The 18,611-nt window shown below is 44.4% G+C and overlaps 1 protein-coding gene across 1 annotated transcript; it reads right to left on the reverse strand.

Moving 5' to 3' along the window:
• Nucleotides 1-13,992: 13,992 nt before the first annotated feature.
• Nucleotides 13,993-17,204, reverse strand: PRLHR (prolactin releasing hormone receptor). Its single transcript, XM_008494966.2, has 3 exons — nucleotides 15,981-17,204; nucleotides 14,055-14,061; nucleotides 13,993-14,004 (listed from the first exon to the last, which is right to left on the reverse strand). The coding sequence occupies exon 1, from the start codon at nucleotides 17,134-17,136 to the stop codon at nucleotides 15,991-15,993; it is 1,146 nt and encodes a 381-aa protein (XP_008493188.2). The 5' UTR covers nucleotides 17,137-17,204; the 3' UTR covers nucleotides 13,993-14,004; nucleotides 14,055-14,061; nucleotides 15,981-15,990.
• Nucleotides 17,205-18,611: the final 1,407 nt, after the last annotated feature.

Below are 18,611 nucleotides of genomic sequence, written 5' to 3' on the forward strand. Positions count from 1 at the left end.
TTAGAAGCATTTCCTTTCATGCTGTAACTCATGTTAATACCTTACTCATAGCAACTCAGACTGAAGTCCCTGTACCCTCTGGGTGGTTCCTTGTCATGGTAACACCTGGGTTGCCCTTCAGTGGCCCAGGAGCCATCAGTGGCCACCTCAGCACTGTAAACCCATAGGGTAATAAAACAAGAGGAGGGTAAATAAACTGAAATAAATTGATGGTTAAACACAATCTGAAGAAAGGCAGTAGAGCATGCTGTCCTAACCCTACCCCACCTTGGTGTCCTCAAATAAGAGGCCTGAGACAGCAAGGGTTAGAGCCTCGTATCCACCATAGCACTGGTGGATCTCTTGATTTTACACCAGTCCCTTCTCAGGCAGAGCCAAAAGAGCTGAGTGCTTTCATTTTATCCTGAGCAGCAAATGTGAAGAATGGGATCCTCTTCTCTTCCAACCTGTCCTTTCCATCCCTCCCTTACCATTCTCACTTTCTTCTTCAGAAGAGCCTGGCTTCCCCATGGCAGCATCTTCCACAGCTCTGCTGAGTGGCCAAGGACAGTGAAAAATACCATGGGGGAGAACAGAAGTTTGGAGATATTTGACAGATTGTGGCATGATGGAGCACACCTCTTGCTGTGCCTGGACTTCTCTGGGAGAAAAAGTCAGGACCAAAGGGAAAAATGCAGCCATGGGGTTCTGAGGTGTCAGCTGCTGAGTGTTTGTCTCATTTTCTCTTCATTTCTGAGGAGAGCAGGATCAGGCCACACACAAAAGAAACACTAAAAAGCTTTCCCACTGCAAGGGTTGGACTCGATGATCTCTGAGGTCCCTTCCAACCCAGCCAATTCTATGATTCTATGATATTTTTCAAGAATATTTGGGCCTGCTTTCCTTTTCTATACAGTATTGCTCAAATGGTTGTTTCTTTCAAAAAATTCCTTCCACAAGGGAGAAAAAAAAGGGAATAAATACCCTGAAAGCCTTACAAACCCCCTTGATTCAACTGTTTTATCTTTTTAAAGATGCATTAAAGAAGCAAAGGATTTTGATGGTTGATTGATTAGGGCGAGTTGGGGCACAGCTCTGAATCAGGTTTAAGCTCTTTCCATTTAGCAGAACAGTGACACTGACACCTTCTTTTCTCAGCACATCAGAATTAAAAGAACAATGGAGTGAGCCAAGCAGAGGTGCAAAAGATTTGGGAACATGGGGAATAGTCACGAGCTTTTCATTTCATAGAATCATAGAATCATAGAATTAGCCGGGTTGGAAGGGACCTCAGAGATCATCTAGTCCAACCCTTGACCCACCGGAGCAGTTGCTAGACCATGGCACTGAGTGCCACATCCAGTCTTTTTTTAAATGTCTCCAGGGACGGAGAATCTACCACCTCACCGGGCAGTCCATTCCATAGCCTAATCACCCTCTCCGTGAAGAAATTCTTTCTAATATCTAACCTAAACCTCCCCTGGCACAACTTAAGACTGTGTCCTCTTGTCTTGTTGAAGGTCGTCTGTGAAAAGAGTCCAGTTCCCACCTCGCTACAGCCTCCTTTCAGGGAGTTGTAGACAGCAATGAGGTCTCCCCTGAGCCTCCTCTTCTTCAGGCTGAACAGCCCCAGCTCTCTCAGCCTCTCCTCATAGGGCCTGTGCTCGAGTCCCTTCACCAGCCTGGTTGCCCTCCTTTGGACCTGTTCCAGGACCTCTACATCCTTCTTAAACTGAGGGGCCCAGAACTGGACACAGTACTCGAGGTGTGGCCTAACCAGTGCTGAGTACAGGGGAAGAATCACCTCCCTGGACCTGCTGGTGACGCTGTTTTTGATACAGGCCAGGATGCCATTGGCCTTCTTGGCCACCTGGGCACACTGCTGGCTCATGCTCAGTTTCTTGTCGATGCAGACTCCCAGGTCCCTTTCTGCCTGGCTGCTCTCCAGCCACTCTGTCCCCAGCCTGTAGCGCTGCATGGGGTTGTTGTGGCCAAAGTGCAGGACCCGGCACTTGGCCTTGTTGAACCTCATCCTGTTGGAATCGGCCCAGCTCTCTAGTCTGTCCAGGTCCCTCTGCAGAGCCCTCTTTCCTTTAAACAGGGAGAAAATGCCTGCAGAAAGCAGTGACTGAGACTGCTGGGATAAATATCAAAGAAGAGCATGAGGATGTGGAGAGAAGATTTTAAAAAGTGAAGAAACAGATTTTACAGGTGATATAATGAGTGGGTATACTTCTGGGTATACTTTGTGTGAGCCTAAGCTAAGTATTGAATCCCTGGCAAATGAGAAAGGGAACTCATCAGCACAAAAATCCAAAAAGGACAAGGAGGAATCAGCACACTTGGAGAGCTCAAGAGCTGCCTGAACCTGATGGATTTTATCCCAGAAAAATGCAAAAAAATATAGAAGTCATGGCAGAAGTCATGGCAGAAGTCATGGCAGAAGCCCATGAGGTTATTTTGGGGAATTAATGGAGTGTAAATAAGCATCAGAAGACTGGAAAGGGGCAAATATATTCAGCTTCTAGGAATGGAAGGAAAAAACTAATCAGGGATATGTCTATCAGTCAGCTTACCTTCACATGTCAGAAAAACCCTGGAAAGCACAAAATCTTTGTGAGCACTTGAAAGAAAACAAGGAAATGAGTTAGAGTCAAAATGGATTTGTCAACTGCAAATCCTCTCAGAGCAAATTCTTCTCTTTTTATGAGTGAGTTGCATGTCTGGATAGAGAAAAAACAATAAACACCAGCAAAAACACAGGACAGGCTTTGATAACTTCTCCAAGGATCTTCTCATGCAAAAAAAGGAAGAAATATATGTTCTACATGAAAGTCTCATAGGACACAGGCCAAATAAGCTGAATAAACAGGCTGAACTTATGCAAATGTAGCAGTTTTCAGTGGCTCATGGCAAAATAGGAAGTAATTAACAGGCTCCTCAGACAACTATCATGGACCTGATAAATGAAAGAGAGAGTTATACTGATAAAGCTCCAGAAAACACAGAGGGAAGAGGAGTTGCAGGTACATTAAGGACACAACTAGAAAGTCAGCTGGGCAAGTTGGGGATATAGTATGAAAACACTGAATGAATCCTTACAGGACAAAGCAGAAGGATGTGCATTTGCCAGGAGTGACTAATGGCACAAATAAGAGATGAAGTACAACTAGAAACTCCAGGGATCCAAGATTGCAGGAAAACATGAGTCAAACATGAGGTAATGTTTTCTTATGGTGTTGCAAAATGAAGGTGATCATCACTGCAACCCAGGGTGCTGTTTTCTGAACAGAACTCATGATCTGTGCTTATAGTGAAGTGACATTCGTGCACCACAACACTCAAACATAGAATGATCCATTTCCTCACATCATGTACTCTCACAGAGCAATTAAATGAAATTGCAGATTCTCTGTGAGAACAAATGGTGCTGGAAGGGACTGCAATAAAGGAAGGACCTGCCTCCACTAATGGTACCAACTCATTTCCTGAAAGCTGAAATTGCTGCGTGACCATCTGTAATTAAATGGCCTGACACATTTAAAAAAAAAAAAATAAAAAGTCCTTTTTCTACAGCTGGCCTTTGGTGAACCTTCCCCCTGAGCTGCACAGGAAGCCAATGCCATAGGAGTGGATTCAGAGTTTGTGTACATCTTTCAGCACAGGAATAAGAAACCAGAGCTTTTTGTGGTTTGCGAGAGGTAACCTTCACTTGCCAACATTTCTGATTTTTAGCATTGTTCTTATTGATAGGAAGATTAAGTTCTATTCATAAAATTCTCTAATTCTAGCTACCTTCTTCTAGCTCTGTTTGCTGGGCAGAAAGAACAACAATCAGAGATACCCCATTTCCTGCAGGAAGGATGTATCTATGTGGGTTCTCTGCAAAATTGAACACTTGAGCTCTTGAATATTTTTCTGTGTGTTCCACTCCTTAGGAGCTGCTGTAAATTAACAACCAGGCAGCTGAAATTGTCACTCTGATCTGCTTCATCCATGGAAGTAGAAAACCCCCAGCAATTCACCCAGGTTTTGAAGGCTCCTTTTATCTCAACAGAAGCCATGACCTTTATCAGCAATAGATTCTAGGTACATGTACAAACCCTTGTTTATATGGTGTGATAAATCAAAGGCAAAAAGAGCCCAGAGGATTCCTTGCTATATGGCACACTGTGAACCATCATTTCCTTTCCAGGGAACCATTAATTAGTATTGATTTGGCTGCTTGCTCAGAGAGTTCACAGGCACAGGGGATGGGAGGCTGCACACCAGCTTGTGCAGCAACAGGATCCTGGTATCCTGCAGCTTTTTACACAAGCTGAAAAGATTTGCAAAACAGAAGACACAGTCTGAAGTTAAGCTGATCTTCCAGTTGCTCCTTTGTAAGTGGTCAATGAAAGAGAAAACTGATGAGACACTATTGATTGGAGTGAGGGACCCATTTGGAAAAAAAAAATGGGTTAATAAAGCAGTGAGGATGAAATCTGAAATCCACAAAGAGGCTCCTGCTCCAGCCTGGTATTCCAGAATAAGGCATCCCTACAGATTCACTTCGCACAAGTGCCAGGCTAAAACCTGGAAGGCAGCACTGGCTCAGCCCTACTTTGAGGGGATGGTCTGTAAAAAAGACCATCACAATGTTTGGATATGCAGGGAAAGCACTGGTACAACTCTGCCCATCTCCAAAGGGTGAAGGAATCCAGATGGAAAAAAAAGTCTCTTTGTATCTTCCCAGGTAAATGCTGCCTCAGCAACCCTGACTGAGTCCACCATTTCTCCCCCTTCCATGAAACCTTCTCCAGTGCCAGGATAAGAGACCATGAGAGGCAAAGTATCTACAAACCCCAGTGCTGGCAGGGATAACCAGTCTCACCTGATGCCCATCACATCCTGGTGCTGGGAAGGGAGATGGCCTGGATGGTGGTAGGAAGTCTTCTTGGAGTAAGGCTGATCTCTGGTGTAATATATGTGTGCGTTTGTGAATTCATGTTGAATAATCATTTGAATAATTATAAAGTGTTTACTAACCCAACTTTTATAAAGTATTTTGCTAACGCCATTTTGAGAGTACTAATAATATGTCTGCCTTCAACATTGTGAAAGATTCAAGTATAACTGTTCTTTGTGTAACTACAAGGCTCAGGGGAACAAGAAAGAAGACATCCACAGTTTCAGTACCTTGAAAACGCTACAATGTATATTCTGCTGTGCTAAGCTAAGACGATTTTGCTGCTCACCACATAGCATTTCAACTTAAGGTGGTTTTACTGCTGACTGCAGTGTTGCACAGGAAAGAGCGTAGGAGAGCATGTGCGGAATCATAGAATCATAGAATGGGCTGGGATGGAAGGGACCTCAGAGATCATCGAGTCCAACCCTTGAACCACCATTGTGGTTGCTAGATCATGGCACTGAGTGCCACATCCAGTCTCTTTTGAAATATCTCCAGGGACGGAGAATCCACTACTTCCCTGGGCAGCCCATTCCAATGGCTGATCACTCTCTCCATAAAGAAATTCTTTCTAATATCCAACCTAAACCTCCCCTGGCACAACTTGAGACCCTGCCCTCTTGTCTTGCTGAGAGTTGCCTGGGAAAAGAGCCCAACCCCCCCCTGGCTCCAACCTCTTTTCAGGGAGTTGTAGAGAGTGATGAGGTCTCCCCTGAGCCTCCTCTTCTCCAGCCTCAACACCCCCAGCTCCCTCAGCCTCTCCTCATAGGATCTGTGCTCAAGTCCCTTCCCCAGCCCAGTTGCCTCCTTTGGACCTGCTCCAGGACCTCAATCTCCTTCCTTAACTGAGGGGCCCAGAACTGGACACAGGACTCAAGCTGTGGCCTCACCAGGGCTGAGTACAGGGGCAGAATCCCTTCCCTGGACCTGCTGGCCACACTGTTCCTGATCCAGGCCAGGATGCCATTGGCCTTCTTGGCCACCTGGGCACACTGCTGGCTCATGTTCAGCTTCCTGTCAATCCAGACTCCCAGGTCCCTTTCTGCCTGGCTGCTCTCAGCCGCTCTGTGCCCAGCCTGAACAAGAGGGCAAACTGAGGCAGACACTGACTGCATCCAACGACCACCAGATGGGGGTCAAAAAGACCCTCAGAGATAAAGTGGGCATGTGCCTTTGAAGGCCTACCTCTTCCAAGAACTAATAAACATAACCCAGCCTATTCCTCGAACAGTCATGAATATGTATTAGAATAGTTATGAATATGTATTAAGGTATGGAATATAAACTAAAAGATTAAACTTTACGGTGTGTGTGTGAGTGGAGTGGAGACTCCCCATGCACCCAGCACTGTTTTGCTCATTGCAATTTCAATTTTATTAATTAAATTAAACCATTAGCAGAATATTGAGTCTCGGTCATTTTTAACACTGGCAACAGGTTTTCAGTTCCCTAAAGACTGAGAATAGCTGAAGGAACAGACAGGAATGGCAAAGCCTGCAGCTAACATACACATCCCACAGGGATGGGTGCCGGGTGGGCACCAGTGGGGCAGGGCAGAGGATGCAGAGATCTGGTGCCCACTGTTCACTAGGGTTTGCTGCTCACCAGCTGCATCCTATTGGTACCAAGAGGTTATTTGCTTTCTATTTACTGGACTGGCTGAAAAGGGAGGTAACACCATGAAGGAAATACCTAATGTGAGAGGTGGTGCTAAACTGATCTTTTGCCTATTGCTGGCACTGAGCAAAAGCCAGCTTTGAGTCAAGCTTTATACTGGTCAGACTGGTCCATCCCCCTCCTTTCTCCAGACAGCTTCAAGACAAGCAGGCACTGAAAAGTTTGGCTGTCAGTACCTCCTGTAAGAATAAAGAGGAATTGAAATTATAAGACAAAGTTTCTTAGAAATAATATAAGAACTGGGAGACAGCACTTTAGTATTCCAGTAGAACCAGGTCTAAAATTAAGTGGAACCTCAATGGTTTCATGCCTCAGTGAATCTTTTTAATACTTTTTTATTCATTCTCTTCATTTTCTTAACAGATTAGGAGGATTTGGGGTATTTTTGTATTTTATTAAGCTTCTCTATTAGTATCAGATAGTTATACTAATCCCCCTCTTGCATATGTGGGTTCTGCCTAACTCCATGTAATAGTATCTACTCATAAACCAACCTTGTAAAACTTGTTGTTTAGTAAGTTAGATCTATCTAGAAATCACTCCCACCCAACCCAGCCTCCAGCAGCAGTGCCAGTGGCTCAGCTGGGGCTCTTTGTGCCCTATTTAAAGGCTCTGCCTGCTGGGCTGGAGGGCCAGATGATGGGGGTGGGAGGAGGACATCAGGTTGATCAAGACTGCTTCTCGTAGGAGAAAGGATGTAAGGGAAACAAGAAGGGAAAAACAAGATTTGTTTGTCTAATTTAGAAAGGATTAGTGAGAACACAGCTGGCTAATAGGTTCCAGGGAAACAAAGAATAACTTATGAAGATACTTTTGGTGAGTAGAGACCCAGCCATCTTGTTAAATGTATTAATGCTGCATGTTGGAGGGAAGCTGATATTAATTTCTTGAGAAGAGCTGGTACTTGACACATTGACTAGCTCTGATTTAGAGTTCTTGTTTCAGCTCTGGGTTAGGATTAGGTTCATGTAAATTTATGCTTTGTTATGCAGAAAATTTATTTAACCTAGGGCTCTTGCTTACTTTGCCTCTTCTGTTTAAATCCTTCAAAGTCAGATCTGGAATAAACTCACAAGATAGATTTACACTTTGCAAGACTGAGGAAGTACAGAGGAGCATTGACAGCAACCCAGGCAGGTTGTTTACTTGTACAGGGAGAGGGTTTTACCCAAAATGTCAAATGTTGTGCAGGATAAGCTGCAGTGTGAGCTGAACTCTCTGTCAGCCACCACTGAGGATGCCAAGTGCAGATGTGATTTAAACCCTGCATCTCTGAGATTGGTGCCTTATGTTGGGCTTAAGAGAGGTGGCTGCATGAAAATCAGAACCTTTCCTTAAAATATGTGGGGGGGAGAAGGTAAATCTTCTCAGGAAATGATTGAAAGATGGTTTTTTAATGCATAGGTACCTTTATCCAATAATTTAATGAGTTTGGGTTCTGTGAACTGTGACTTTTAGTCTCCACTTCTGAAGTCTGACCTGGCTTTTCTGTCCTCACCCTTATCCATGGAACAATAAGGGAAGAATGAGATGAACTATAAGAGCAGACAGATCTTGTCAGAGCCTGTATCCAACTTTTTTGGGAGTGAGAAACATTGGGAGCAGAGCCTTCCTCAATGCCTTTGCCATGAAGAAACCCATCTTTTTGTAACCACAGCAAAGCATGGGGCTTCAAAAGCTTCCCTGCACTTTGTTAGTGATGTTGTTAGAACTTTGTTTGACCCGTGATGATCTGCATTTCATCTGTCCTCCATCTCTGGAAAGGTTCCAAGAGGAGTACTATCAAAAGAACTTAGAGTGACCCGTGACAATTGCATGGGTGGTACAAAAAAGCTTTTACAAATAATCATCATTTTATACAACAGACATGAATACATGTTTTAATGAAGAAGTTATTCACAATGATAATATTATTGGCTTGTTAGGATTAAACAGGTCTGCCATATGCTGTGTCTAGTGCTTCAGATGGTTTTAAATTTATTTTTAATTTTTTCAAGTTATGCATATTAACAACAGATGTTGAATGTTGAAAGGATACAATAATTGAGGGGAAATCATTCCAAAGCTGAGTGATGAAGGTTTTGTCATCTTAATGAGTTGAAATACTTTGTATATAGTGACTCAGAATATAATTTCTAATTGGTGATGTAGCTCATAGCTAACTCTTGCACAATGTATTTGGATTATTTCCACCTTACTCCCTCCAGGGTTGAATCCAGTTGCTGAGGAATGGATTGGTTGAACACTTGCCTCAGAACCCAATCCCCAACCTTTCAGTTAGTTTTAGAAACCCCTTTCCCAAGTGCATCCAACCTCAACCCATCTGTCTCTGGACCACACACTGCTAGTTCTGCATCCCTCGGGCTCACACTGCTGGTTCAGGCACACTCCTGGCTTGGTCTTCTCCAGGCTGAGGGATGGGAGGGAAGATGCAGGAAAGGCAGAGCACTGAATGGGCACACTGCAAGTGAGGGACCATATACACAAGAAGGCTTGAGTAACTCCTGTGTTCATTCAGAAACAGCCTCTGGGGGTTAGATAGATTCAGTTTTTGGGTGGCTACTGTTTGCTTAAAGTCAAAAGATATTCTTTTTTTTTTCTTTTTTTCTTGACATGCCTCCACGAGCCCAAGGGAGGTTTGTTTTACAATACAAATTACATTTACAATACAAATACTCAAGGCTGATGAAATGCTAGTACCTGGCTGAAATTAACAGCAGGATCTTTTTCTTGGTGCTCTCCAAGGGACAAAAACTCATCTCAATGCTCTCTCCTTTAGGGACCCACCCAGGATTACCCAAGGGATGGTGTAAAGGATTCAGAAGTAGTTAGAGGATGGCCAGGCTGCCTCCCCAGGGATAAGGGGTTAAGGGAATGAAGATAAATTTAATCTCAATGGAAGTTGTGTCCACTGCTTTGCCTCCCAACTGCAGTGGTCCCACCAACCTGAGCTGTGACAGGTGACAACCTGTGATGGTGCTTCAGGGCCACCGTGCTGCTTGGCTGTCAGGTTCTCCCCAGAGTGTTGGGCTGTTTGGGGGTGGGATGGGGTAACCCAAGACAGCTCCCCAGGGCTGAGAAACTGTAGCTAGAGCAGCATCACCTCATGCTGCCTGTCCTTACAGGAGCACCAGCTGCCCTCCTGTCTTTTTCTTGGTGATGTTGGGTGTGTAGGAGTCACCCTCAGCCCCACCAGGCTCTGGCAGACCACAGTGCCAACTGTGCTGTTTTTATCTTCAGATACCTCCAGCAGGTTACCTGCAAACCAAGAGCTGTGCCCAGCAGGAGAGGTCCAACTCCCTGCTGGGCTGGAAAGCAGGGAACTTCTCCTTGCAGCCCTGCTAACTGATGAGGAAAGAGCTCCAGTGCCTAATGGAGGTGCAGGGATTCCAGGAGATGTAGGTGTAGGGATTAAAGGCATCATCCTCTTTCATATGGTTCCTGTAGAGAGAGAGAGAAAAAAAAAAAGAAAAAAAAAGGAAAAAAGAAAAAAAAAAAAAAAAAAAAAAAAAAAAAAAAAAAAGACAAATAAAAACAACCACAAGGAAATTACAACATAATGGTGATAATTAAACATAAACAAGATGCAAAGAATGGAGAGCCCAGTCGGCTGCAAACAGCTAGAAGTGATCCCAAATGGATTTCCAGCAGGCTGGAGACACAAAGCAGGGAGCTCCTGAGTGCATTTTTTTATTATTTATATCAATTACTAGCTTCATTAACTTAGCTTGACAAAGCAGGCTGTAGAAAGGGAAAGTAAGCAACAATAAGCAAGAAAGTGAATCCTGTCAGCTTCTTGGCAAAGAGACTTTTAGATCCCAAAGGGATGTAACCTCCAGTGAGATACATTTAATCTTCATTCCCTTAACCCCTCACTTTTTATCCTATGGGAAGGCAGCCTGGCCATCTTCTAATGACTTTTGAATCCTTTGCACCATCCCTTGGGTAATCCTGGTGGGTCCCAGCATTGAGATGAATTTTTTTCCCTTGGAGAGCACCAAGAAAATGCTCCTGTTGTTAATTTCAGCCAGGTACCAGCATTTCAACACCCTTGAGGCTCCTGCATCTGCTTTCTGCTTGACTGATGATTTCAAAAGTCTGGGGAGGGCTGGGAGCAGAGAAACAGATACAAAATATGATGGAAATCAGGCTGGGGAAAGCCTTCCCAAGCTGATTATTTCAGTCTATAGTAAGGATGAACTTGAAACCTGCTCTTGAAACACAGAACAGAATAGGAGTTTCTGAAGGAAAGGTCTCATTCCTATGGGCCAGGCATCTTTGGGACATCTGCTGTTGCTCTCTGAGACTTTCAGTAAAACAAACTCTTGTGGATGTGGAGGGAAGGACCACAGTTAGTGAAGATTTTGGACCCAAATGGGGTCACTGAGTCAGGGGAGGGGAATTTACTTGATGCAGCCATAAAAACCAGGGCTCCAAGTGACAGACAGGCTGGGTTTGCTCCTGCCAGCTGCAGACTTGCAAGGCAAAAGGTTGGATACACACTGTGTGTGAGGCTATTTCTGCTTGCTGAAAAGAGTCAGAGAGGTGACCTTCCCTTTAGAAAGCCTCCCTGATTGCTCTGTGCTTTCTCTGAGGTAGAAATCTTAGCTGTGGCCCTTGAGCAACATTTTATCCAGGAGAAGCAGAAGTGAATGAAATTTTTAGAGAGCAGAAAAAGATAGGGAGCAGTGAGAGGTGAATCTGTGCTATAATTCTTCATGCAGAAGTGGCAAAGACAGCAATGGGTGGGTCTACCACTATGTTTGTCTCTGCCCTCTTCTCTGGTGGGCAGATTGATGGATGTGTTGTACAGTTCTGTCCAATCTGGCTTTTTTTTTCACCCCCCCCAGCTTCAGGTGTACCATTTTCAGCTTATATCTGTACCCTGCATAATGCTTTTAATTGTAACTCACCACTGGCACCTCAGCAAGCCAGATTCACTCAATTAAAACTGTAAAAAGCATCTGTTGTCCAGCTGGCATGAAAGATATCAGCTCTTCCCAATCTATCTATCAGCTGGGAAGCACTCACCCTGCTCCTGAGAGTAATGGCTTTATGGCAGGACCTGCTTTTGTCTGTCCTACATAAACAGACATTCCCTAAGTATGAAACAAATACAGGTATCTCATTTTTTCTTGTTTAAAAAGCCAATTTCAAGCAATGCATTGCACAACCAAGTCAGTCTTTGGTGACTGCTCTGAGCTGCCATTTTCAAGGTGGAGAAGAGACTATTTCTACCTGGCCCTAACAGAGGTTTGTTTGATTGACTCGTTTTGCTTTGGCTGCCTGATTTCAGCTTTAGTGACCCGTGTTCACTATTTCATCTGGTTTTTAATTCCTGATCAAATAATAATTTACATTTTACGTGTTCTGAAAGTACATTGCTTTTTAATACCCATCCCACGTTTGACCATAGGGAGGAGTTTTATGTTTGACCAAGCATTGTTGCATCTATAAACACTGGAAATGCAGTTTGTCTGCCAGAGCTCCACTCTATGAGCCTCTCCAGCAGCTATGCAGAAGAGCTTCAAACTGTGAAGCTGTGATTCCTGCCATCTAAATCTGTGCTCTTCCCTTAAAGTAGAGGCATCTTAACCCTCCCCTACCTCTCCCCATCCTTCTGTATCCCAATAATCTCCAATTTCAGACGTGCAGAGCCTTGGGAGCTGTGGTGCCTTGGGCTCCAGTGGGTGATTTTTTTAGAATGAAGAAGTGTGGTGCTAAGTGGGTCCTCCATTTCCAAAGCTCAGGGCTCACCATGCTCTGATCACCCACTTGCTGGTTAATGCATTTGCTCCCTACCAGAAAACACCAGCACAGGCTCCATCATCCACCTAGCAGTGTTTACTGGCATTTAGGAACAGCCTGAGGAGCCATCACAACACCATGTATTTGCTGCTGGAAAATGCAGAATACCTGGGTGTCTACCTGCTTAAAGTCTCTCTGTACCTGAAGAATGAAACTGGAGTAGGGAGCATTCTGCCATACCAAGTTTTGAATCAGGCTGCTTTCTGTAATGAAGGCATGCGATGGTTTCTTAAATTGTAATTAAAAATTATACCCCCTAAAATACTGAAGTGAGGAGCCCTGGTCCCTCAGAGAACCACAGCAAGTCCCCAGAGAGGGGTGGAGATTAGCAACCACACTTCACATGACAGCTTTTAGTGTTATTATTTGCATAACTGGATTGAAGCAGTGTACGGCGTGCCTTAAAATCTTGTTATTGTTTATTACTCAGGATGTCAGAGAAAACAGTGATTACATTGAGCAGAGGTGCTTGGGGCTGGATTCAGAGGTTGTGCTGAGCAGATATGGATGTGTCTCCATCCCTGTGAGTCTGTGGGACCCTCAGGGACCCCCTGCACCATGCAAGAAAAACCTGTAAAAATAACTTTGGAGGACCATTGAGATTGGCCAAAGGGGGTGCTGAGGAGAAAGGGGAGTTTCATGAGCCCACAGCAGGGAACACAGATCATCTCAGGGTGCATCTGCAAAACCTGGTCCTGAAAAGGACTTGAAGCAAGGGGCAGGCTTGGAGGTTTTTGGTGCAAATACAAGTTCTGACAGTTTCAAAGTATATGGTTAAACCAGCACTTAAAGGAGGGTGACCTCCTCGAGGGGACAGACCTTGGCACTGCTGGAAAGGCAGCTCCAGAGGGTGCTGGTAGTGAGGTGTTCCCAGTGTGTTCATCACTGAGGGAACAATACATGAACTGAACAGCCCTTCATTTGTCTGAAGGAAAGAAAAAAAAGAAAAAATTAGAGAGAAATCCCACTTGCTGGCTTTGTGCAGCAGGAGTCACTAACATACAAGAGAGGGTTAATAAATGAAACTGCAGGCTGGGAAAATGAGAGTAAAAACCTGGTGTGTAAGGGGGGAATGATCTTGGTTAGCAAGAGCCTTCTCAGTTACCCCACTGGGCTTCAGATTGCTCCAGATTAGAGGGTTGTGCCTGAGGTTGGAAACGTTATGGGCCATCTCCATGCTAATGAACCTCTGCAAACTGACTAATTAACAGCTTGAAGTGATATGATTCCAAAGGAGAAAAATCTGTCAAAATCGGGATTTTGTTGTTATTTAAAGGTGCTTTCTGCAGTGTTGTTTCAGGGCTCTCTCAGGGTCTCTCTCACTGCTCTCTTTAAAAGAGCACTGAAAGAAAAGCTGAAAAGCTTATAAGTTTTTATTGGTTTCTTTGAGAGGGTTTTCTTGGGTTTGTTTTTTTTCTGTTTGTTTATACCAAGTTACTAGAATAGCTTGTAATTATCGAGCTCGAAGGAAAAGCAATTTCCTAAAATTCAGCAAATGCAGAATACTTTTTAACAGGTTGTTCAGATCTTTCAACCAAGGTAATCGAGGCAGATCCACTAAATCACAGAGTGAACACAAGTGACTCCCACTTTGAAAGGACCTCTTATTTTGACTGTCTCTGTAATCAGCTTCTAATACCCAGTTCCTCATTACTGGCAGCAGCACAACTTGAAATTCTGAGGAAATTGGTGGAGAGGGATTTCAAATGCTTTTCCAACACTTTCCCCAGTGTGTGCATACATGTCTGTGTATTTTTTAACCACATTAAGCTTACTGAATGCTGATGAGTGCAATATTCATAGTGAGACAGCAGGAGTAGATCTACAAACTCAAGAAACCATCCTCTCCTTCTCCACCCCTCCCTTCTTGCCTATTTTTCTTGTCTCCTTGTCCATACATTTCTGGACAGTTGGGTTTGGGGAGATGCTTTTGCTGGCCATGGGCAAAGACTCTGCTGCTTCTCCAACCTGATTTCAGGTCAGTACCAGACAGTTCCTGAGGCCATCCAAGATTCTGGCTGAGCAGGCAGGAAGAAACCTCTTCAGGAACAATGCCTGGTTTCAGAACTTTCTCCTTTACACTTATCTATTCTCTCAAATATTTTCAGTTCAGGCAGAGGAAGGAAGAAGCCAGAAACCATTAGGTTGATTATAGCTTCTAACTCTCCCATCTGATTAAAAGGTGAATGTCAAAGGAAATTGTTTCTTCCCAAAAGGCTTCTTCAAAAGAGAGCACTTGCCTGTCTGCTCAGTTTGACAGCTCTGTCTTTGTCTGGTCACAAAACCTCCCTCCACAGCTCGATGTCAATAGCCCATTCACTTGCTGACTCTTCACACCACCTCCAGAGGTGCTCCTGAGGACACTGCCCAAGTCTCCGACTGTCTCTGATGATCAAAGCTGATGGCAGCACTGCCACAGGTCAAAATCGGCTCCTCCAGGGGTGAGCAGAAATTATCTGATCACTGACATTCACTCCTTTGGCTGGGGATGCAGCCTTCTTGCAGTAGGGTCAGGAAATTGAAGTTACAGAAGACGATGGCAGGAACACATTTCAGTATCATGAAAGCTGTGGCATGTCTTGATGTCCCCCTGTGTGGATGTGTTCCCACCACACACGATGTTTCCAGCCCGACCATCCTTGATGGCAGCATCAGGAAATCTTCCAGGTGACTTTGCAGTCACCCCTCACCCTGTGTTTCAGCTGTGCCTGACAGAAACAATATCACTGCCATTTCGTTTCCCCTCTCAGCATCTCACCTTCCTACATGCTGGGCTACAGTTTCACAAGGTGATGGGTTCCAAAAGCACAAAGCCTGTGTTCCTGCCCAGTGGGGTTGGTCATGGCAGGCAGGTGAGGAGCCCCACTCCCAAGGCTGCTTTTCCATCCACTTGTCCAGGGACAAGAGCAGGAACATGGCAGGGAAAGAGGAAACCACAGACACAGCCCTGCCAGCCAAGGGCCATGGGCATGCAAGTGAGATGGACAACCTGTAGTGAGGAGCTTGGAGGGACTGGGGGTGCCCTTATGCCACCCCCCATGAACAGCCAAATGACCTTGCTCAGTCCCTGCCCATCTTATTTCCTCACCCCATCTGAGACAGCTGGTCAGGAAGGGTATTAGGAGAGCCTCAGGCTGTTCTGCAACATGGCCCTAACTCAAAAGGACTATATGAATACTTAGTCCTCCACTCTGGTTCTGCTGTTAAGGACTCCAGAAAGATATGCAGATTTAATTTTTTCCCAGTCCAAGCACCTCTTCACTCAGATATTTAGGTCTTGTGTTCATCCTTGCTTCTCCCTCTCCGTAAATCCCATATCTTTGCTGACAGTAATATCCAAAATGGATAAGAGAGGTTCCTGTGGTTTACTTAAAGGTATCTTACTGTGCTAACATCTCCTTGGTCTATAGCTCCTATCAAAGAGTTAAGACATTTTGGGATGTGACATCTGCTGCTTCTCCAGTAGAAGTAGAGGTGCTGGAGAAGCCACATGAGACTTGTGTTGTTATAACTGAGCCCATAGGGCAAACATCAGGAGCCAGGACTGAATAAAAATGGAAATGACTTACAGTTGTTCACAGCACCACGCTGGCCATAATGCAGTTTGTAGCGGGTCCAATCTTCTTCTTTCTCCAGGCAAACATTTTCTTCAGCTCTCCCCTGAAGCTGTCATGGAGCCAGGCATAGAGGAAGGCATTGGTGCAAGCAGACATCATTGCAAACCAGTGGCACAGCAGCTGGATAAAGTTGAAGTACTGCTTGTCAATCAAGCTGATGTCTATGTCCTTTATCATGTTGAAGATGTGCAGAGGCAGCCAGCAGACTCCAAAGGCTGCCACCACTAAGACCAGCAAGCGAAAGGTCTTTCTCCTCCTTGCTCTGTCCCACTCAGCTTGACCCTGGGTGACATTGCCTGGGACCACACGGTTTTTCAGCTTGACTGAGATTCTCAGGTAGGACAGGGAGATGACAGCCAAGGGCAGCACATAGGTGATGATGAGAGTGCTGTAAGCATAAGCTAAACGATCTCTTTTCATGTGGAACCAAAACTCCTCGCAGATGGAGAAGTCCAGTTCCGGGAACTCGGCGTGGTAAGTGTGGACCAAGGCTGGGGCAGCCAAGGTACAGCTCAGCAGCCAAATAGCAGCCAGGATATAAGCACAAATGGGGATTGTGAGCCTCCTACGGAAGGGGTACACCATGGCATAGTACCTGTCCACGGCTATCACGGTCAAGGTGAAGACAGACACAAAGACAGTGACCGGTTGCATCAGGAAAACAAAGTAGCACATGAACCTCCCGTAAACCCATCCTCTGGGCTCAAAGGCATAAGCCAGTGTCAGGGGCACGCAGGTGGCACACATGAGCATGTCTGAGAAAGCCAGGTTGCCTACCAGAAAGTTGGTGACATTGTGCATTTTTTTGGTCTTGCAGATGACATAGATGAGAAGGTAATTCCCGATGACGCCAATAAAAACCACCAGTGAGTAGCAGGGGATGATGAGGGGCTTGAAGGACTGAACAAACTGGAGCCCTGAGAATAAATTGCTGGCGTTGCTGTGAATGGCAGAGAGGAAGCTTTGGGATGTTAAATTGTCCGAATTCATCATTTCCCTCCTTTGGTTGTCTGCTGTCAGCTGAGTGAAACAGCTACCACGCTGACTGCCGTGCTCAATCAGTGTGGATAATGAATGGATTACTGGCTGTCCAGAGGCTACCATATGGATAGTAAACAAGCATCTGTAAAAGAAAAAAGGTGAAGTTGTAATCCTTGAGAGACAGCTTTCAGCAGTTCCTAAGAAAAATCAAATGCAACCAATTTCCATTAAAGTCCTCCTGTATTTACTGTTAAATCTAGCTTTTGACAGCATGCCACTTAATAAACATTTAATGAAGTGAATACTTACTGCTGGGGGACGTTAATCCCATGTGATTTTCCCTGTGAATGCCAAGAAGTGCCCTAGATGTCTGTCTTCTGCAAAATCCAGGAGCCTGTGTGTGTGTGTGTATGTCAGAGAGAGAGAGAATATCCGAGTGAGAAAGAGGGTGATGCGCATTTACAAGCTAAGTGGAGATCAGTGTTTTTAAACAGTCTTCACTACCAGGTCACGACAGATTTGTGTAGAAGCTTTTATTCCCATTGGCTCTCCTGGGTATTACGTTGCTCATTACGTGTTTCTTACTGATAGTAATTAGTTCTTGAATATCCTTTCAAAAATTCCCTTCTTCCAGAGCATCTGTAATTGCCCCTAGCAGCTAAAAATCAATTTACCTTCATCAGCAGTAGCCTGCACAGCATCTAATTCAATATTCACTTTACTACAGTCCTAAGAATGTCCAAAAAGAGCTATCTGTGTATTTGTTGCTATAATCTGGCTATAAAATAGAATTATAATAACATGCTGAAGTCAAATAAATATTTATGCCACTAGAGGGACTCAGCTCCGTACCTGGTGACTGAAGTTAGAATTAGAAATGTGCATTTAGCATGTAGCACAAAGGACCTTGGTTTGTTTAAATTTATTTTCTAATGGTTGTACAATGTTTGCTCACCCATTTTAAGCATTTTCAGTGAGGGCAACACATCTTTAAAAGTAAACACTTGAGAGCATCACAAAGGAAAATATTAGTATCTAAATAGCTTGGCTGTAAGGCTTTACCTGCACTGGATTACAGCAAACTCTCCTAAGATTGCAGCTGCCCAAAAATAGTTCTTCATTCCTACAGTAGGTTTGTTAACCTTTTGCAGTGCCAGACAAGAAGGGCTGTAAAACTATTTATACTTGTGTTGTTTGGTTCAGATGTTAGAAAGCAAAATCCAGGATAGGTGCTGAGAGCAGAGATTTCAGCCCTTGTCTCCATCCATTCTCCCTTAATTTTCCTCCATTTCAACCACTTTTGGGCCCAGGATCTCAGCTGGTGAAAACCAGTGAAATTTCACTTATAGCAGTAAGGGAAACTGAAAAACAGCAACTACTGAATACATTAGAGCAGAGAAGGTGTCCAGGTTTTGCAACATGCTCAGGGAATTTAGACACAACTTCAAAGGACAGTGTATTTCCTAGCCTCTTAGACTACTCTAAGGTAATATTAAGCCATTATTTTCAGTGAAGCTATGGGCAGCCTCACATCCTTCTTTTGATTTGATGTAATTTGACAGAAACCAAAATCGATTTCATTTGTTTTATAATCCTTC

The sequence above is a fragment of the Calypte anna genome, chromosome 6 (assembly GCF_003957555.1).
Source record: "Calypte anna isolate BGI_N300 chromosome 6, bCalAnn1_v1.p, whole genome shotgun sequence".
Lineage (NCBI taxonomy): Eukaryota > Metazoa > Chordata > Aves > Apodiformes > Trochilidae > Calypte > Calypte anna.

Excerpts from the sequence above, each read along its gene's own strand:
- PRLHR (XM_008494966.2), bottom strand. The coding sequence starts at position 17,136 with ATGGTAGCCTCTGGACAGCCAGTAATCCATTCATTATCCACACTGATT.